This window comes from Schistocerca piceifrons, chromosome 1 (assembly GCF_021461385.2).
Source record: "Schistocerca piceifrons isolate TAMUIC-IGC-003096 chromosome 1, iqSchPice1.1, whole genome shotgun sequence".
NCBI lineage: Eukaryota > Metazoa > Arthropoda > Insecta > Orthoptera > Acrididae > Schistocerca > Schistocerca piceifrons.
The window spans coordinates 342,082,274-342,105,260 of NC_060138.1; the positions used below are offsets into that span (position 1 = coordinate 342,082,274).

General features: G+C 38.3%; 1 protein-coding gene across 2 annotated transcripts in view; it reads left to right on the forward strand.

Moving 5' to 3' along the window:
* Positions 1–22,716, forward strand: part of LOC124786670 (myoneurin-like) — a 138,354-nt gene extending 115,638 nt beyond the window's left edge. For both annotated transcript variants that reach the window (XM_047254282.1, XM_047254283.1), the window contains one exon: positions 21,852–22,716. In XM_047254282.1, coding sequence (XP_047110238.1) covers positions 21,852–22,283 — 432 coding nt within the window. In that variant the 3' untranslated portion in view covers positions 22,284–22,716. The remainder of the gene's footprint in view (positions 1–21,851) is intronic.
* Positions 22,717–22,987: the final 271 nt, after the last annotated feature.

The window sequence follows — 22,987 nt, forward strand, 5'->3', positions numbered from 1 at the left end:
TATACAGACAGTCTCTAGCTTGATCTAGTTTTGGTGTCTCACAGATTGATCACAACCTAGAACTGCGTGCAATCGCTAACCAAGAGGCCACTGCCTAGCAAAATCATTACAGAAGAGGAATAGGAACAGACCAGCAGAGTCAATGCTTCTGCACCCGCACACCCGGTTAATTCCCTCCACTGTCATACCATACGCGTTGGCAACAATTAAATTAAACTACGCAAGCTTTTAATTGCATGTCTATTGTTTCAGTTTATCTTTCTATTTACTTGTAGACAACTGAACGTGTTTACGACATGTAGTGTGTAACGTATCGTGTGCCAACCTCCCCCCCCCCCTCCACCCCCCACCCCCTCAAAATGAAACATCATTTTATGGATAGCTGATCGTCTTGGAACATTTACATATGACAGAATTGTTTTATATTGTGGAGTTTGCAAGAAAAATGATTTGTGCAAAAAGAAAAAAAAAGTTTCAAATAGACCAGCATGTCAAGACAAGTCTTCATATCACAGGAAATTCATTGCTCGTGGAGTGCATCACCATGCTGAAAAACTATGTTCCATATTTGTGAATGTAAATAAACTGATTTCATTCACAAGGAAAGTGATTCTAAAGGCTCCTGCTCGTATCAAGACCTACAAAGAAAAACCTACCAAAACAGTGGTACTAGTTGGGGTATGTGGATTGAAGCTGTGTTGTTTTACAGTGAACATTTTGAGGCCATCAGAGGGGTAGTAAATGACTTCGATAGTGCAGAGGCTTTGTCAGTTTGTCAGTGCAAAGATGTTTTAATGATTCCAGCATTAAAAAACGACATTGCTGTGATTAGCACTCATTTTTCTCATATACTTGCAAGTATTAAAAAGCTTGAAACTCAAGGTTTGGCACTGAATGAATCTATTCAGTTAATGAATAAAATTATTCTAGTGAACTCCTTATTGTCAGAGGTAGTCTCAAGAAAACTTAAAGAAAAGTTTGAAAACATTTTAACCCAGGCTTTGAATGCTTGTGCCAAATTGATAGTTTTATTAATGGAACAAGTGAACTTTTACCAGAAACAATAAGTGGCAACATAGCACCCAAATTCAGATACTGCCCAGTTACCTCAGTTGATGTAGAACAGTCCTTTTCTGCTTATGAAAATATTTTGAGTGATCAAAGACACGATCTTACTACCGAACATTTGAAACAGTACTCGGTCATTTATGTTTACAATAGTAGACAAATATAAAATAAATTGTAAATGATGCTTTAGTCAGATAGTATTAATTAAAAGTTAATGCTGCTCAAAAAAATTCATTATTGTATGTTATTTTTTTAAATAAAATATTATGGAGTTTTTTAGCATGCCCCTCTGCATGCGATATATCTCGAAGTTGGCTCTGTACATATTGATTGTTTCACTGCAACTCACTCGCATTGCATCTGCTTTTTACCAACAAGAACACCAAAGAAGAAACAATTCTTGAAATAGGGTATGCACCCCTATTTGCAGATTTTTAGAAAATAATCCCAGAAAGGCCCCCTTCCTAACCTCTACCAGAAAGTATTCAGAAAATGATATCAACATTCCAAATGTATCAATTTTTTGTGTGCCCAATGCTTTTCCTCATAACTGATATGCGCAGGTTCTGCTTTGATGCACAATACATGCAGTAACTACCACTTTTTTATTATTTGATTTTGCATATTTTGACACTTTTCATGCATTTTAAGCATTTTTCATGCATATTTTAAGGTTTTTATGATGCATATAGTCCAGTCCCTAGTCATAACCAAAAATAACATCAGTTAAAATGATACCATGCTTCATGCACTTTGGAGTGACGTACAGAATCAACTCTGCCAAATTACATGATTACTACCACTAATTACGGTCACATAATATACTCAAATAGTGAGAAAATATAAAAATAAAAAAATTCAAGATTTAATGATATTATGGGCTGAGGAAGGCTTGTTACAAAACAGGAGTTGTTTCTCATCTTACTGCACTTGATGCACCATTTCCAGTGTACGAGTGTAAGATGAAAATCTCTCACACTGCCTATGAAAGGATATATTTTGAAAATAAAAACTACAATTCACCTCTAAGATCAAATATTGTTCCAGCCACTTATTTCTTTAAATATAGGAACAAGTGGAAATCAGAGAGTGCCAAACCTGGTGGATGATACTCTCCAATTTCCCTGTTTTTGCATCACTGAAACACTTTTGTGAACAAGTGTATTGCCCTGAAGAAAGAGGATTTCTTTTTCCAGCAGTATCAACTTCATATTTTTTGTTGCGGGACTGCTAACTTCCACCAAGGAGGATTCCATTTTAAAATGCTCCAAACATTGACAAGAGTTTTTGTGGTTTGCATACACTCTTGACCAGCATTCAATACATGTGATATCCATCTTTCACAAAGCTTTTTGTGTAAATTGTACCATTCTCTCATCTGTTCTGACATCTTTAGTTGTCGTATGCCCAATAGTATACTGTACACTCTCTCATAATTTTCATCTGCGGTTGCAGTTTTAGGGCATCACATATTGTCTTCAAGAGAAATTTTGAAGTGTTTGAGGTTAGCTGTCTGTTTTTTACAGTTGAAAATGGAGAAGCAGACTCATAAACTTTCATAAAATTTGGATGAATTTCAGTTGGTAATGAACCATCCAAAACAAAGAATTTTATGACGCCACTGTATTCCAGTTTAATCATTTGACTGAAACACACACAGTATATTACTTCAAAAAATGGATATAAAGAAAAGTATTTCACAGGTCAAGTTGCCACAATATATGCTAAAAAAAATTAATTCACTAATATCAATGACATCCCCGTGATAGAATTTTTTGCTTTGCTCTCATAGCTTCAGTTTTTTGTTGAAAACTACTAATGACATTTTTGTACTGCTTGCTAGGATCGCACTAGGGAGATTTAGTGACAAAATAACCAATTCTTGCAATATAATTGGAGGGTTAAACCTCCTCACCAAGTGGTGGCAGGAAGAAAAGCATATAAAGGCTATGGAAATGTGAAAGCTTTAGGAGCCAGTGATTCCGCATTCTGGCAGAAGTGTTCTTGGGAATCAAAGAGTTATAAAAGTAGAGGACTGGCAAGGTTTTGGATACGAGGAGAGAGATGAAAAAGTTGCCCAGAACCCCATGTCATGGAAGATGTACAAAATGGGTTTGGTAAGTCTCTCTTGACCTGGGCTTGTGGGCAAGTGTTCCATAATGTTCCTAATTTGCTTCCTCTCCAGTCCTTTCCCTTCATCCCTCTTCCTTTCCCTTCACCCTTTCTGCCAGAAGGAGGAGCCACTGGCCCCAAAAGCTTGCACATTTTTATGACTTTTATACATTTTTTCTCCTGCTGCTGCTTGATGGGTACTTTTTTTTATCTGTCCCATTATATTATATTTTCATTTGGGAGATAGTATGCCATAAGCTCATACCCAACATAAGACTTGCTCTCAAAAACGGAACTTGCTCCTATGCCACAAGCCACTAAAGAGAGAAAAATATAGCAAACCAAAAATGATACATGATTGTGTATAATTTTGTGGCGGAAGGAGAAAAGATACACACACACACACAGGTTTAACTTATGCAAGATTTTGGAACCAGCTGCTCCTTCTTCCAGGAGAAGAGTTGAAGGCGAAGGAATAGGGGCGAAGGAAAAGGACTAGAGAGGTTTAGGAAAAGCAGTACGGTTCAGAAAAGTCACCCAGAATTGCGGGTCAAGGGAGACTTACCAGACGCGATGAGAAGGAAGCACTGATTATTGGGTACTGCGCTGTACAAGATTTGAAAACCTGAGAGCTTAAAGGTGGAAGACAGGGTAATGTGCAAGACAGAGATTACTGCTGAAACATTGTGCACAAGTTAATAAGAGTGAAAAGCTAAGATCATTGTATGTAACAGAGGTGGGACAGCAAAAAATGGAGGGGTCAGAAAATGAAAGATGTAGAAAACTAAAATGGAGTGAAAAAAGGAATACACTACTGGCCATTAAAATTGCTACACCCAGAAGAAGTGTAGACGGTAAACGGGTATTCATTGGACAAATATATTATGTTAGAACTGACATGTGATTACATTTTCACGCAATTTGGGTGCATAGATCCTGAGAAATCAGCACCCAGAACAACCACCTCTGGCTGTAATAACGGTCTTGATATGCCTGGCATTGAGTCAAACAAAGCTTGGATGGCGTGTACAGGTACAGCTGCCCATGCAGCTTCAACACGATATCACAGTTCATCAAGAGTAGTGACTGGCGTATTGTGACAAGCCAGTTGCTCGGCCACCATTGACCAGACATTTTCAATTGGTGAGAGATCTGGAGAATGTGCTGGCCAGGGTAGCAGTCAAACATTTTCCGTATCCAGAAAGGCCCGTACAGGATCTGCAACATGCTGTCGTGCATTATCCTGCTGAAATGTAGGGTTTTGCAGGGATCGAATGAAGGGTAGAGCCAGGGGTAGTAACACATCTGAAATGTAACATCCACTGTTCAAAGTGCCGTCAATGCGAACAAGAGGTGACCGAGACGTGTAACCAGTGGCACCCCATACCATCACGCCGGGTGATGCGCCATTATGGCGATGATGAAAACACGCTTCCAATGTGCGTTCACAGCGATGTCGCCAAACACGGATGCGACCATCATGATGCTGTAAAAAGAACCTGGATTCATAAAAAAATAATGACGTTTTGCCATTCGTGCACTCAGGTTTGTCGTCGAGTACACCATTGCAGGAGCTCCTGTCTGTGATGCAGCGTCAAGGGTAACCGCAGCCATGGTCTCCGAGTTGATAGTCCATGCTGCTGCAAATGCCGTCGAACTGTTCGCGCAGATGGTTGTTGTCTTGTAAACGTCCCCATGTGTTGACACAGGGACCAAGACGTGGCTGCACGATCCGTTACAGCCATGCGGATAAGATGCCTGTCATCTCGACTGCTAGTGATACGAGGCCGTTGGGATCCAGCATGGCGTTCCGTATTACCCTCCTGAACCCACTGATTACATAGTCTGCCAACAGTCATTGGATCTCGACCAACGCGAGCAGCAATGCCGCGATACGATAAAATGCAATCGCAATAGGCTACAATCCGACCTTTATCAAAGTTGGAAACGTGATGGTACGCATTTGTCCTCCTTACACGAGGCATCACAACAACATTTCACCAAGCACCGCCGGTCAACTGCTGTTGGTGTATGAGAAATCAATTGGAAACTTTCCTCATGCCAGCATGTTATAGGTGTTGCCACTGGTGCCAACATTGTGTGAATGTTCTGAAAAGCTAATTATTTGCATACCACAGCATATTCTTCCTGTCAGTTAAATTTCGTGTCTGTAGCACATCATCTTCATGATGTAGCAATTTTAATGGCCAGTTGTGTAGTTAATGTGAAGAAATGGTGAGAGGGAAGGAATTACTGTAAGTTTATTGTAAGTAACAGAGGTGGGAGGTGAAACAGTGAAAAATGGACGAGTCAGAAAATGAAAGATGTAGAAAACTAAAATGGAGTGAAGAAAGGAATAGTTACTGTGAAGAAATGATGAGATGGAAGGAATAAATGTAACTTAATGCCACGTGGGTGGCAAGAACCAACTGTGGAGTTTGGAAAAACTGGTGTCTAGGGGAAGAATCTAGATGGAATTGTGTGCTGAAACAGGCACCGTGGTCATGACTGTCATGTTGTAGAGTACGCTCTGCAATAGGATATTGTGTGTTGCTGGTATACACCCTCTGGATGAATTGGCATAGGCAGAGAGTGTATACCACCAACACATAATATCTTGTTGCAGATCATGCACTACAATGTGACAGTTGTGACCCCAGTACCTGTTTCACCAAACATGCCATCTTGATTCTTCCTCCAGACACCAGTTTCTCCAAACACCACACGTGGGAACTCCTTGGTTCTCACCATTCACCTGGCCTTAATTTCTTCTGTCTCAGCATTTCTTCACAGTAGCTATTCCTTTCTTTGCTCTGTTTTGGTTATCTACATCTTTCATTTTCTGATGTGTGTCCATTGATGAGAGATTAAACTGGAAGAAACACATTGATGATCTGCTGAAACTTTTGAGTTCAGCTACTTATGCAATAAGGGTCATTGCAAATTTTGGTGATAAACATCTTAGTAAATTAGCTTTCTACACCTATTTTCACTCATTGCTTGCATATGGCATCATATTTTGGGGTAATTCATCACTGAGGAATAAAGTATTTATTGCACAAAAGCGTGTAATCAGAATAATAGCTGGAGTCCACCCAAGATCATCCTGGAGACATTTATTTAAGGATCTAGGGATATTCACAGTAGCTTCTCAGTATATATACTCTCTTATGAAAATTGTTATTAACAACCATACCCAATTCAAAAGTAATAGCAGCATGCATAACTACAATACTAGGAGAAAGGATGATCTTCACTATTCCAGATTAAATCTAACTTTGGCACAGAAAGGGGTGAATTATACTGCCACTAAAGTCTTTGGTCACTTACCAAATACTATCAAAAGTCTGACAGATAACCAACAAGTATTTAAGAAGAAATTAAAGGAATTTCTGAATGACAACTCCTTCTACTCCATAGAAGAATTTTTAGATATAAATTAAGAAAAAAAGGAAAAAAAAACAAAAAATTAAAAAAAAAAACAAAAAAATAAAAAAGTTGTTATATTAACTTAATTATGTTGTTACATTAACTTAATTATGTCATGTATTGGAAAATTTGACTCGTTCCACATCATTACGAAATATCGTATTCATGATCCATGGAACTAGTATTAATCTAATCTGACCTGTCTATTTTTCGTTGTCTCTCCCCCCCCCCCCCCCCCCACCACACCTCTGTTACATACAGTGCACTTATCTTTTCACTCTTATTAGTCTTCCACCCGTAAGCTCTCATGTTTTCAAATCTTGTCTGGTGCAGTCCCCAACAATCAGTCCTTCCTTCTCATCCCATAGGGTAAGTCTCCCCTGACATGGAGTTCTGGGTGACTTTTCCGAATGGTACCCCTTTTCTTAAACCTCTCCTGTCTTTTTCGTTCACCTCTCTCCCTTCCTCTTCAGCTCTTCTGCCAGGAGAAGCCACTGGCTCCAAAAGCTTGTTCAAAAGTTCAACACTTTTGTGTGCATTCTCCTCCTGCATGATGGTGAATAGTTTTTTTTATCCATCCAATTACACTACTGTGCATGCTATGTCAGCCAACAAAATATTAGTATCTTCCCACTACTAGTATTTTAACCACTTATGCTTGATATGAATGCCACTGCACCTGTAGAGGGAAACACTAGAGATGTGCTATATCAGTGTCTTCTGAGTACTCACTTTAACTGAGTAATGATAAGTGTACATTATTGAAAAGATGGTGCATGTATCCTTGTTTTAATTGTGTTGACGTTATAGCAGGAGTGTGGAAGGTGACATCATTTGATCACTTTTAGGATGGAACATTATATTGTCAATATGGGGGAACATACTTGTATATTGCCACTAGGTGGATATGGCATATATGTATCAAGAACATTTATAAAATCACAGTGAAAAGTATTCAACCTACATTTTTTCTGTAAGTACAATAATTCAAAAATTTGGAGGATAATTTTTTTGCAACTTTAACATGTGGGTGATGCTGTAGGATCTTGAGATGGGAAATCAGTCATGATGTGTTTTTCCAAGTTCTTATTAGCTGTCAAGGAAATAATTCTTGCATTTAAAAGCATGAGATTTATCAGTATTTTTAAACACTACAGTCTATTGACCTTATATGTTTTTGTTGTTTCAAGCTTATATTTGCACATGGCAGACAGATTAAAACTGATTACTCTCTTATAATTTTGTTGTTTCTGTCCTAACATCTGTTGCAAGAGATTCTGTAAGCGAATGCTGCAGGTTTTGTTTAATGTGCTCACATCATGTGTTGCAATTTGTTACTTCTAACTAGTTTGTAAATGGATGCCCCTTGTATTGATTAGTGAGCTACACATTACACAGAATGCTTGGAAATACCGCAAAACATCTTTGTCAATATATTTTCGTAAAACACATACAATTTCATTTTACTTTTTGTTGTTTGAGTAATCCTGAGCCACATTCTTTATAGGGTTTATCAGTTTTGAAGGGATGTGGTGTGTACTTGGGGCAGGTGGGTTGGACCTATCTCATTGCTTTGTCACAATATTAATCAATGAAACAGAAAGGGCGCTCATCAGGATGTGGAAGAGCAAAGATGGCCAGTACCAACAGATGTGAGCATTAAACCATTAGTGTCTGAAATTAAAGAGCAAGTGAAGAGTTGATAAGAGTACAGGGGGATGGGTAAGCTGGGTGTGACAAACCAATGAAATGATTTGTCGTTGGGTACCCTGTGAAGACCTTTTCCATTGACAGACATTTCACAACTGCAAGCAGAAAAACACAGTTTCTACCCATTCATTATTCTTCACTTACTTTCACATTTTCCTTTGTAAGTGTAAATGACCAGAATTTGTTTGAAGGCCTTTTAAATCAACTATGTTTGTTCTCTCATTGTTGATCAGCCTTCTCCTTACAGTTAGTGTTTGGGGAACTTCAAAATGAGAGTAAGTGTTTTTTTAGAAGTCTGAGCCAATTTGCTTGACATACTCAGATGACATTGTACTTCCTGGGCAGATTTCTAGTCTTGAATCCAGCCCTGTGTACTGTAATCTATCTATCTAAACATAACCCACATGTCATTGTACAAAAGGCCCTTGATATCAGTATTAACAGCTGTCCTATTGCATTCAAATGTGGAGAAGAGAAAAAGTGATTGTCTATGTGCCTTGGAACCCACCATAATCTCTCTTGTAGCATTCTCATGGTAATATATAATGCAGAATTTTTGTGCAGTCTTCTTTGGGTATTGTCTGGATAATTTCATGGCAATAAGAACTTCAAAAGAGAAACATTTTGCTTCCAGAGATTCCTGTTAATTTCCCTGGGTGCCTCTGCTACACTTACATATATGTTTTACCGACCTGTTATGATCCTAGCTGCATACCTCTGAATTCATTCAATGTATACTTCTGTGTGTATCTGATAAGGACTCCAAACACAACAGTAATCTAGAATTGGTCAAAACTAGCATCTTGTACACAGTTCCCATTACAGATCCACCACACTTTCCCAGAACCCTCCAAAATAAACTTGTCTTTCTTACTACTATTGATTTCACTTCTTAAATGTCATTTAATACCACTTCATAGCATTGCTCCAAGACACTTAAATAATGTTGCGTGCTTCAGTAGTTTACCACTGATATTAGAATCACATAATATCTAATAACTTCTCTTTGTTATGGACATTATCTTGCCTCTATTTACGTTTAAAGAGGGCCAGATTTAGTACATGTAGGGAAAATAATTTGTCTTTAAGCAACTATATACAATCGTCTTGTGACAGTACTTTCCTGTACACAACATCACTTCAATTAATGGTCAGAGTGGTATCGGTTTCACTTTGGTGTGGTGTCAAATGCCTTTTGGAAATCTGGGCAGGTATAATCTACCAGTGATTCTTTGAGAGAAGCTTCTGCTACTCCAGAACTATCATATTGTTTGATCCAAGATGATGATCTAGAATATTGCAGCAGACTGACATTAGGGATGTTTATCTTCAATTGTATGCATATTTTTTGTCCTTTCTTTATAATCTGGTTACCTACACTCTTTACAGTTGAAATGGGACTATTCACTGCACAATTTATTCTTGGTAAAAGAGTTAGAAAGAGGGCTCATTCAGCTGCATATTTAATTTGAATCTGCTAGTCCATCAGAATCTGGTGCTTTGTTCTTTTTGAATAGTCTTCATTGATTGCATATTTCAGACCTTTTCATTTGTGGGTCTGTGGTGGTCAAACATCAATATGCTAGTGATCTCTGCTTCCCTGAACATATTTTGAGATACTGAATTTAATATTTTATATTATTACTAACCACATTCTTTGGCAGTACAGCTCAACAGTTTACCTTTTGACTGAACAGTTCCCTGTCTACTATAATGCAGCTTCTATCTCAGCTCTCTTGAGGTCCTTTTTAACATATTGGATCCATAGCATATTTTTTTATTTTCCTGTACAGGTCAATTTATGTGTAAGCCTTATTGTTGGGAGTCTTTGAACATGTCAGTAAAATTTCGATCTTCATTTTCTAGTGTTTGCTGCCAGGTTTGATAATTTCTCTGTCACTTTACAGAATTTTAGTCTGTGTCCATCCTCCATCTCTCTCTCTATTTCCGGGCCAAGAATTTGCCTTATAATCCTTCAAAATGCTTTCCACTTTCTCTTTTTGGTTTAGAAGTAAAGTTTTGCTAGCCTACAAAGCATCAGGTCTGATCGTTGTGTTGTAATGTGTAACCTTTGCATGTATGGGCTAGCACTTTTTGTTGTAAATGTCATGCATTCTCCTGCATGCTTTCTTGAGTTTCCATAAATGAACTTTTTGTGCTTCTTATTGTAGCCCCATTAGTTCTATGTTCTCAGTGAGATGCTTGAAAAGTTTTTGCCTCTTGATTTGTCCATATTTTGTATTTAATTTCCGAAAGTTAAATTTAATGCAAATGAACTAGTTTTTTTTTCAGCAGAGATTTGTACATCAGCTTCTTCAGCACATTCTTTGGGGACTTCTATCTGTTGGATTGCTGTGGTTCCATTTTTGTTCCAGTATATAAATCAGTTTAAAACATTAATTTAACATACGCCATAAAAACAAGTACAATACCCAACACAGAAAATTTGCAAAAAAAAAAAAAAAAAAACTAACATATTGTCCTGGTGGTAAACTTGTGATTAAACAGTGCTACAATTTTGTCAAGGGCAGATTGTGGATAACTGTATTGTCTTCCTGATGATGATGATGATGATGATGATGATTATGATGTGGATGGTGCTTCTAAAGTCATGAAAATATGTTGCTCAGGAATCCAGCAGGTGTCTTTAGCAGTTGGCCAGTGGTAGGAACGAGCAGAATTAGGGGGTGCATGAAGCTCATGAGGACATCTTGTTGTTCATTTGAAACTTCACACACATTTCCAACCCACCAAAAATTGTCATACATACATGCATGCAACATATTGTCCTGGTGGTAATCTTGTAATTCAGATTGCTGGAATTTCTCCATATGCTTCGAAGGCATGAACTGTAAATACTGTAGCATCATTGGAAACTCTGCTTGCTCTGAGATAATTACAGTTAATTGCCTTAAACTGATGATTTTCTCTTATTCCAGATATTGTATGTCCCATGGCAAACCTTGTTTCTTGATCAGGCTGAATTTTTTCAGTATCTTCTTTTGGTACGTAAAAAAACCTTATGACTGGCATACTACGAGGGTTGTTCGATAAGTAATGCCCCACATTTTTTTCTCAGAACATATTTATTATAAGAGTCAGAATTTGGTGACAGCATGCATCAACATGTCTTGTCCACGTCCTATTTTTCTACAGTCATCATCATATTCTATGGCCGTACGCCAATATTGTGGAAGAGCATGTATTCCCTGCTGGTAAAAGTGCTTGTCCTGTAGGTGTAGCCACGTTTCCACTGCATGATTGACACTTTCATCATCTTCAAAGTGTGTTCCCAAATTCAATGTGTGTTCCAACAATTCAGATGAAATGGCCTTTCTTTGAATCTTTTGGTCCACTGTGAGCATTTGTGGAACTCACCGTGAGCACCTCTTTGAATATCCGAGAATCTTTATCATTGCAGACGCACTTCCAACGCTGACCGACAACTGTAGAGCAAATTGTAAAGTCGTGATGCACTGGTTGGCATGAATAATGGCATCTGCACGATTCAGCATGTCTGGAGCAGTAGGCTGTGACAAGACGTCCTGAGCATGGCTGATCATCGAGCTCTGTTTCTGCATTTCCTGAAGCTGTAACTTTCTTTACCATCGCCCAACTGTGCTCCTATCAACTGCAGCATCACCATACACTGCACATAAACATTTATGGACATTCACGACGGTTCCTTTTTATGCACACAAGAATTTAATAACAGCACGCTGCTTGTAATGTGAGTCATATGTAGATGTCATTTTGATGCTGTACTACGGCTCTGCTCTCTGCCAGAACGATTCGAAACTTCACCAGCACACAGAACAAACATCAAATGTGAAGCACCAACAAGGATGTTTGTCTATTATATTAACGGCTTTTTTTTTTTTTTGTGTGGGGCATTACTTATTGAACGAACCTCATATCATCACAGAATTTGAAAAAATCATGTGGAGTCAATATTTGGTTATCTAATGGCCTCTACAGACTAGCACGGGTTGCTAGTCTTTCTGCTGTTCCTCCAGTGCCATCACAGGCGATTTAGTGTGGCTGGTTCCAAAAACATTACATTTGCCAGTGATGCCAAAATCCTTATCATGCAGACATAAATTGATGAAATTTTTGAAATTCTTATACTGAACAGGTGAACCATCACTAAAGTAATGTTATTAATGTTTTAAATCTTTTTCTTTAAATATGCTACTAACTTTATTTGAAAGGAATTAACAGCAATCGTATCATGATGGAGACAGATTGCTGATCATACAAATGATAATACTCTGACATTCTTTGCCACCAAAATAGGCAAGAAATGGATGTAATGTGGCCTGACTATTCTCCCAATGAAATCCTTGCACAGCACCTTGAACAACAAATGAATAATTCTCAGCAAAATCCACGAATATAATTAATTCACTTTCTGTAAGATTTCCTTTTAGCTGTTTAACCTAAAAACATTGGCGTTTCGACACAAAGTGATGGCTTATTCAACCTGTAATTTTCAAAATCAGTGGTTCCATGAAATCATCAACAGTTTTCCGACATGTCTCAAATGTGTGTCTGTCAGTATGGACCCTTTACTTGTATTCCAGTTTTTCTTCAGAGTCATAGTTTTTAAAAGGATGTTCAAGAAAAGCCTCTTGTTGCATTTTTCCTGGACATTCTTTACAATGTTGAAGCATACAAACTTTCGATTCCAAACTGCATTCAGTTTCTTTGATCAAGGTTGCTGAAGCCAACATTAATTTGACATTTTGATGAACTGCACAGACACTACTGAATTTGATCCAGAAGCACTAACTGTAGTACACCATTTCGGCCAGTGCTCCCAAAATTTTGAGAACCTCAGTTTATTGCCATATTGCTTACAGTAAGCAATAAACATCTCAATCAGGTTACAAAGTAGCAGGCTTTCTTGCTTGTGAATCTTTTCCCCTTGTATTCTTACTGCAACACAATCCTTTTTGCCAGCACATAAATGAGAAAACTGATCTTAAAAAAAAAAAAAAAAGTGAGAACGTTTTGTTTTATTTCAACATTGAGCTTTCTCCCTTTCCAGTTTGCAGGTGTTGCCAAGATCCCATCTTCCATCTTTAGTTTTCTAGCCTTCGTCATTTTAGTTGAAACAGCAAATTCTTTAGCTGTTTTTTCAATAGCCCAGTGATTTGAGGCCAGGGTCTGAATTTGACTTTTACTGCAACTGCTTGAAGTCCGGAGCTTAATCTTAAGTTCTTCAATTACGATGTCCATCTCTTCACATTTTTGGCACTCTTCTGTTTCTATTTGAGCAATATCTACTTGGCTTACAGCAGCAGCTGTGGCAATTACCTTAGTAATGCTGCCTTGGGCTTGCTGAACTTTGCACTTTATGTATCCCATTGAAACCCTTTTGCTGATTCGTTGGTTACTCTTCAAGTGATGATAATGAAGTGCAGTAAAGCAAGCATCAACAACATTCATGTCTGCAGTGGATGGTGATTCTTGCTCATTCTGGTGGGATGATTCTTTTTGGGCCACTTTAGGTCTACATTTGGTACAAATTTTCCAGCCAGATTTAAAAACTTCATTATGAAGTAACTTCAACCTATTAGACATTGCAATGGTTATTGGCATTCAAGCCTTCTTGATTACATGTTTTTCTTTACCAAACAGGTTGCAGCTAGTCTTTGGCAAGAATTGAAATTTTGTCATCAACAAGGCATTATGGTATGACAAATTTGGAAATTTTGTGGTAAGTTCCTATAGGAGCAAACTGCTGAGGTCATTGGTCCCTTACACACTACTTAATCTAACTTACACTAGGGACAAAACACCCCCCCCCCCCTCCCCTTATACACACACACGTGCACTCGAGGGAGGACTTGAGCCTCCGACAGGGAGAGCTGCACAAACCGTGACAAGGCACCTCAGACCATGCGGCTACAAATTTGGGCATCTAGCCCAGAGCTATGTTGTAGAAGCTCCTTGTTCACTGATGACATTTTCTTAATTGATTATAGGTGACTATTTCCATAATAGAATGGTGATGACTTATCATAATCAGCTCCATCTGATCCACCAAAGTAGCAGGTTGCAAGGGTTTCTTGGCTCCTTTTATACAATAGTTTATTAACCTACAAAAGCAATTTTGAAAGCTCATGAATATCCTGGTTTGAAGCACAGCAGATTCAGACTTGTTTGTATATAAAGTATACAAATTAATGTATCAAAATGTATTGTTTTAGTGCATACCTTCAGCTGCAACAATAATTATTGATTATTCAAACACTCAGTACTCAACACTAAGATTGTACAATGTCAACACCGAAGATTATACTGCACAGAAGGCTGACACTGTGAAAACTGCCAATATTGAATGCAACAATTGAATGCGGTGATTCAGCAATGTATCACTGCAGCAAGGGTAGAGCCTTAAAAAACTATTGCTGCTTTATAATGCTGATGGGAACTGAGTGACAATGCATATATACACCCCCCATGCATTGTAGGTTTAAAATGTTTTAAAGCAAGGTAGTATTCCATTATGATCTTCTAGATTTTATAATTGTAAGAGCATTTTTGGATGTTTTATTATATTTATAGTCTATAGTTTAAAATAATGTAAAACACTTCTCATTAGCATAGTTACATTTCCTAATCCACGGGAAAATCTTATACTGTTAAAAGACACTTTTTTTTTATTTACAACTTCATATTGTATTATTTTTTTGTATTTCTTGATAATCCATTTACTCTACATTTTAAAGGTATCCTTACTCATCAGTATACAAGATCCAGAAATTAAACACTATAGTTTTCCAGCTGTGGGAAAAAAAAGGATTGAACTAGACACAGTTGAGATATTCCCCCCAAAATGTAGAAAATTTTGGTCAACTTTGCAGACGCATATCTTTTCATCTAGGCATCCAGTGTTAATTAAATTTTATCCACACACAGGCATCATAGTTATAAATAACCTTCTGAAGTTTTAGTGTGTTTGGTTGATATGAAAAGTAGCAGTGGTTGGTCAAACTTTGGCTCTTGGAATAGTGCGATGAATTTTTTAGCCACTTTAGAGGCTTTTGTCTATATTTGTTGTTGTTGTGGTCTTCAGTCGTGAGACGGGTTTGATGCAGCTCTCCATGCTACTCTATCCTGTGCAAGCTTTTTCATCTCCCAGTACCTACTGCAACCTACATCCTTCTGAATCTGTTTAGTGTATTCATCTCTTGGTCTCCCTCTACGATTTTTACCCTCCACGCTGCCCTCCAATACTAAATTGGTGATCCCTTGATGCCTCAGAACATGTCCTACCAACCGATTCCTTCTTCTGGTCAAGTTGTGCCACAAACTTCTCTTCTCCTCAATCCTATTCAATACTTCCTCATTAGTTATGTGACCTACCCATCTAATCTTCAGCATTCTTCTGTAGCACCACATTTTGAAAGCTTCTATTCTCTTCTTGTCCAAACTATTTATCGTCCATGTTGCACTTCCATACATGGCTGCACTCCATACAAATACTTTCAGAAATCACTTCCTGACACTTAAATCTATACTCGATGTAAACAAATTTCTCTTCTTCAGAAACGCTTTCTTTGCCATTGCCAGTCTACATTTTATATCCTCTCTACTTCGACCATCATCAGTTATTTTGCTCCCCAAATAGCAAAACACCTTTACTACTTTAAGTGTCTCATTTCCTAATCTAATTCCCTCAGCATCACCCGACTTAATTAGACTACATTCCATTATCCTTGTTTTGCTTTTGTTGATGTTCATCTTATATCCTCCTTTCAAGACACTGTCCATTCCATTCAACTGCTCTTCCAAGTCCTTTGCTGTCTCTGACAGAATTACAATGTCATCGGCGAATCTCAAAGTTTTTATTTCTTCTCCATGAATTTTAATACCTACCCCGAATTTTTCTTTTGTTTCCTTTACTGCTTGCTCAATATACAGATTGAACAACATCGGGGAGAGGCTACAACCCTGTCTTACTCCCTTCCCAACCACTGCTTCCCTTTCATGTCCCTCGACTCTTATAACTGCCATCTGGTTTCTGTACAAATTGTAAATAGCCTTTCGCTCCCTGTATTTTACCCCTGCCACCTTTAGAATTTGAAAGAGAGTATTCCAGTCAACATTGTCAAAAGCTTTCTCTAAGTCTACAAATGCTAGAAATGTAGGTTTGTCTTTCCTTAATCTTTCTTCTAAGATAAGTCGTAAGGTCAGTATTGCCTCACGTGTTCCAGTGTTTCTACGGAATCCAAACTGATCTTCCCCGAGGTTGGCTTCTACTAGTTTTTCCATTCGTCTGTAAAGAATTCGTGTTAGTATTTTGCAGCTGTGACTTATTAAACTGATAGTTTGGTAATTTTCACATCTGTCAACACCTGCTTTCTTTGGGATTGGAATTATTATATTCTTCTTGAGGTCTGAGGGTATTTCGCCTGTTTCATACATCTTGCTCACCAGATGGTAGAGTTTTGTCAGGACTGGCTCTCCCAAGGCTGTCAGTAGTTCCAATGGAATGTTGTCTACTCCGGGGGCCTTGTTTCGACTCAGGTCTTTCAGTGCTCTGTCAAACTCTTCACGCAGTATCATATCTCCCATTTCATCTTCATCTACATCCTCTTCCACTTCCATAATATTGTCCTCAAGTACATCGCCCTTGTATAGACCCTCTATATACTCCTTCCACCTTTCTGTTTCCCTTCTTTGCTTAGAACTGGGTTTCCATCTGAGCTCTTGATATTCATACAAGTCGTTCTCTTCTCTCCAAAGGTCTCTTTAATTTTCCTGTAGGCAGTATCTATCTTACCCCTAGTGAGACAGGCCTCTACATCGTTACATTTGTCCTCTAGCCATCCCTGCTTAGCCATTTTGCACTTCCTGTCGATCTCATTTTTGAGACGTTTGTATTCCTTTTTGCCAGCTTCATTTACTGCATTTTTATATTTTCTCCTTTCATCAATTAAATTCAATATTTCTTCTGTTACCCAAGGATTTCTACTAGCCCTCGTCTTTTTACCTACTTGATCCTCTGCTGCCTTTGCTACTTCATCCCTCAAACCTACCCATTCTTCTTCTACTGTATTTCTTTCCCCCATTCCTGTCAATTGTTCCCTTATGCTCTCCCTGAAACTCTGTACAACCTCTGATTCTTTCAGTTTATCCAGGTCCCATCTCCTTAAATTCCCACCTTTTTGCAGTTTCTTCAGTTTTAATCTACAGGTCATAACCAATAGATTGTGGTCAGAGTCCACATCTGCCCCTGGAAATGTCTTACAATTTAAAACCTGGTTCCTAAATCTCTGTCTTACCATTATATAATCTATCTGATATCTTCTAGTATCTCCAGAGTTCTTCCATGTATACAACCTTCTTTCATGATTCTTAAACCAAGTGTTAGCTATGATTATGTTGTGCTCTGTGCAAAATTCTACTAGGCGGCTTCCTCTTTCATTTCTTAGCCCCAATCCATATTCACCTACTATGTTTCCTTCTCTCCCTTTTCCTACACTCGAATTCCAGTCACCCATGACTATTAAATTTTCGTCTCCCTTCACAATCTGAATAATTTCTTTTATTTCATCATACATTTCTTCAATTTCTTCTTCATCTGCAGAGCTAGTTGGCATATAAACTTGTACTACTGTAGTAGGTGTGGGCTTCGTATCTATCTTGGCCACAATAATGCGTTCACTATGCTGTTTGTAGTAGCTTACTCGCATTCCTATTTTCCTATTCATTATTAAACCTACTCCTGCATTACCCCTATTTGATTTTGTGTTTATAACCCTGTAGTCACCTGACCAGAAGTCTTGTTCCTCCTGCCACCGAACTTCACTAATTCCCACTATATCTAACTTCAGCCTATCCATTTCCCTTTTTAAATTTTCTAACCTACCTGCCTGATTAAGGGATCTGACATTCCACGCTCCGATCCGTAGAACGCCAGTTTTCTTTCTCCTGATAACGACATCCTCTTGAGTAGTCCCCGCCCGGAGATCTGAATGGGGGACTATTTTACCTCCAGAATATTTTACCCAAGAGGACGCCATCATCGTTTAATCATACAGTAAAGCTGCATGCCCTCGGGAAAAATTACGGCTGTAGTTTCCCCTTGCTTTCAGCCGTTCGCAGTACCAGCACAGCAAGGCCGTTTTGGTTATTGTTACAAGGCCAGATCAGTCAATCATCCAGACTGTTGCCCTTGCAACTACTGAAAAGGCTGCTGCCCCTCTTCAGGAACCACACGTTTGTCTGGCCTCTCAACAGATACCCCTCTGTTGTGGTTGCACCTACAGTATGGCTATCTGTATCACTGAGGCACGCCAGCCTCCCCAGCAACGGCAAGGTCCATGGTTCATGGGGGGGGGGGGGGGGGGGGGGGGGGGGGGGGGTGTCTATATTTAGGTATGGCTAAATCCCAAATTTTTCCCATGGTGTGATTCTGCATAAAAAGTTGTCTGTGTATATTAAATCAAATAAAATGACCAAATGTCTGCTAGAATCTTTAAAAAAAAAAAAAAAAAGCCTAGCAAATTTGGCACATTTGCACCTTCATATGTGATGCGAACATGAGTAGCCTCTCTTTAAAAGCTCCTTTTTATTCAACCACTGAAGATATTGGACTGAAATTTGGTATATAACTATCAAAGACCATATGGAACCTTCACACCAAATTTCATTAGATTTGTAGAGGGTCGAGTGTGGACACTTTTTAATATTGGTCCCATTGACATGGAATGACCCATTTGCTGTCATGGTGTGTGGAATAACCAATAGAGCGCTCCTGCTGCCATACAAAATCATGCCCCAGACCTTAACTCCAGGTTGTCCAGCATGCAGACAGGTTCTAAACTGGCATCGTCCTAACCAACAAAGCAGAACTAGTCCTCATCAGAAAACATAAAAGACTTCCACCCTGCTCTCTAATCAGCTCTCACTTGACACCATTGAAGTTGCAAATGGGTGGGGTTTGGGGACAGTGGAATGCACACTACCGGTTATTGGGATTGGAGCTGTCATTGAAGTAATTGATTTGTAACAGTTTATCATGTCACTGTGGTGTCATCTGGTACTCAAATTGCTGCCACAGATGCAGTATGATGCACCAGATCCATATGGCAAACAAGGTGGTCTTCCCGCTCGGCAGAGCCATGGGGCCGTCTGGAGCCCAGTCTTCTTGCAACCATACAATTCTCATGATCACTGCTGCCAGCAATCATGTACAGTGACTACATTCTTGCCAAATCTTCCTGTGGTATCGCAAAGGAACATCCAGCTTCTTGAGCATGACCTCGTTCAGTCTCAGTGAAGTGTTGATAATGGCGTCTCTGTCACCTTACAGGCATACTTGATTAACATCATCCAATCTCAAAGGTAATTAACGCTCACAACTATTAAGCACATGTTTAAAGCAAACCTGATTTGTATCCTCAGTGGCAATACTAGCGCCACTCTTATCCCAGTGGCACAAAATCTGAATGGACATCATCATTCAAATATAGACACATACCTACCAGCTTTCATTTATGTTGCACAACTCTTTTCCGGCGTTGCAGTTTTTTTTTCTGTCAGTGAGTTTCAGTTTTTTTTTTTTTTTTTTTTTTTTTTTTTTTTTTTTTTTTTTTTTTTTTTTGTGATTGAAGATTTGTTTTGTGTGGGAGTGACCTGGTCAAAGGCCCACTTGGAATTAGCCAATCTTATGTTCAAGTTGTGCTTGTGTCCTTGGAAGCAAGCATGAAGAGAATACCTTGTACACGACTTGAAGGAGATACTTCCGTAGTTATTTACATCTGTCCTGTGTGTGTGTGTGTGTGTGTGTGTGTGTGTGTGTGAGTGAGTGAGTTCCTGAGAAATCTTAAAAGTGGATCTAGACAGTTGGGGTAGCTCAGAGAAGTATCTCGTTAGCTCCCTGGAGTTGTCATGATTTGTCAGATTCAGATTACCATTATGCTTTTTGAGATGTAGATTCTGTGGTGTGTATCCATGGATCTTTCCTTTGGATGTCTTGTGAAAATCAGATGTGTTGTGTTCTCTGATGTTCTTTTCAATATAGTCAAGCTGAGTATGTGATCAGGGGGATTTTGGATTTCATTGAAGCTAATGTTTCTGCTAGTTACTATAAACATCCCACTTCGTGAGTATTTAATTTATCTTTTCAATGTACATTCTTTATCTTGAAAATTTCCATTTTTTTTTTATTTTTTTATTTTTTTAAAGAAAGGTGAAGCTCTGGGGTGCTGTGAATGATTTGTCAGTTAACAACTAGTATATTAAGATTGTCAGACTATATATTCGCTATACTAAATCAAACAATGGAAAACTCAGGATGAAATAATGACAATATTATGAAAAGGATAGACTGCTACTCACAATATAGTGGAAATGTTGAGTCACAGACAGGCACAACAAAAAGACTGCTGAACAAGTAAACATTTTATATTCAGACATAATTGTCGCAAGAAGTGTGACTAAATATAAGTTAAATGTTTGACACTACAATAGTGAAGTCACAGTCAGTACATTTTTTTAAAGAAAAATTTTATGTATTGTAACTATGGCTTCACTATTGTCAAATAAACACTTAAGTACACATTTGGTCAGAGGGCCTCCTTCTGAATTAGACAACATACAAACACAACTCGCACACATATGACCACTGTCTCCGGCTGCCAAGAGCTTACTTGTTTGGCAGACTTTTTGTTGTGGCTTTTTGTGACTCTACATCCCCAAAAGTGGTGAATTGTCAATCAATCTAATAAACTCTCATATGCATTTCATATTAGTCTGTCACCAAACTGACCATTTCCATTGTGTACCAGGCAGAAAATTTGACAGCCCCAATTTATGGTCTCCGCATGACTTAATATCAGAGGACTCCTATTAGTTCTTAGAATGATATTGCAAATCTACAGCTGTTGTGGAAAAATATGAATATGATGAGCTGTCTTCACCACTTCCATCAATATATGGAAAGAACTGAGAATAGAATAGTCTCAGATGATGATGGTGCCAACATGGTTGATGATCCACAGTGGAGTTCAATTCAACCTTTGATTGTTCCCAGAATGGTCTCTTCTATCTAGTAAATAATCTCTCTCAATGTATTAATTGCATATTCGATTCATTCTACCAAGCTTTTTTGAAATTCCAAATGCAGATTTCAGCTGATTGTGAACAGCAGCAAATTATTTGATCAAGATTCCAGACTGGCAGCAGTTCCTAGGTCTATCTGCTGTACTAGTGTTTGGCTGTAACACTTTATAATGGATAGCACAGAAACTGAATTCTCTTATGGATGCTTATTACTAATGTTACTCTACAGTAAAATAAAATATTTTGGAAAATAATTTTTTCTGGAAATGTATAATAACCGACAGACGAGAGCACAAAACCTACCTAAAATGGCAAATATTGTTGTAATAATGTACAAGAGTGTGCTGCGTAGTAACATAAATCTGAATTTTAATTGCTTTATTCATATTTTGATTTACAAGAATAAAATCATATGAATTCTGCCGTTACATAAAAAAATCTTCATTTGGCAGGGCTGCAGCAGTGGTGAGTCTGGATATAACAACTCAGAATCAAATCATCAAAGTCAAGAAAATGTAAGCAGCAGGACAGATGGAAATGCTGGTGTTAACACACAGCAAAATTCGAGTGCACCACCCTCATTTGGTTTCACTAATGCAATTCACCATCCCTCGTTTGACTTTCATCACCATCAGATTTTGGCATCTAGGGCAGGTGGTCTCTCTCATAAGGATATACATCATACACATATGCATCACCAAAGCCCTGCTGCAGCAATGGCAGCTATGATGCTCGATCCACGTCTGCATGCATCTGCTGATCCTGGAAGTTCATATAATGGTCAACCAGTTCCGCCACCACCCCCAGTATCAGCAGCAGTTCCAACAAGTCAACAAAGTGGGAACCATCAACAAGTTGATTACCCTTGCATGCCTCTGTTTTAAGTGTTGGGCACCAACTAAAAATCTGAATGAAAGCAACACCTGAAACTTTATCTTCGAGGTGCTGCGAGGAGGAAAAGGAGCAACTCAGATGTTCAGGACGAGCTTTTCAGCAATGAAGCTAAAATTCAGATAACTTCTCCACTTCAGTGATTCATGAATGGTCAGCCAAATATATATTATAATTTTTATTGCTGAATTTAAGTTCTTTCATTGTTCATTGAGACAAATTATTTAATAGAAATTAGTAAGCAGATTTAAATTAATTAAATCTAGTTAAATTAAAACATCTTGTGTGGTGTGAATGAAATCCTCTGTGAAAAAATGAAATGGTTGGTACTATATGAAAGAAAAATTCATTCTGCATACTTGGATACGTTGTCAACATCACCACAAAACATAATGTGAATTGAGCACTATTCCGTACTGTGTTAATATGTGTACAAAGATATTGATATGTCACACTAAGTATAAAAAAAAAATGCACATACTACCTTTTCCTTTTTATTTGCAAAACCTACTACACAGCACATCTTACTGCTTAAAACTGTGTCAGCAGACACCACCGTGCAAAAAAATTGAAAGACATGATACAAGTGGTATTTTATTTTTTGAAAGCTGTATATTTTCAAATTGTTTACAAAAGAACCTTATCCCCTTCAAAATGCCCTCCTTTACAACTAATACATTTGTCAGTGGTTCCACTG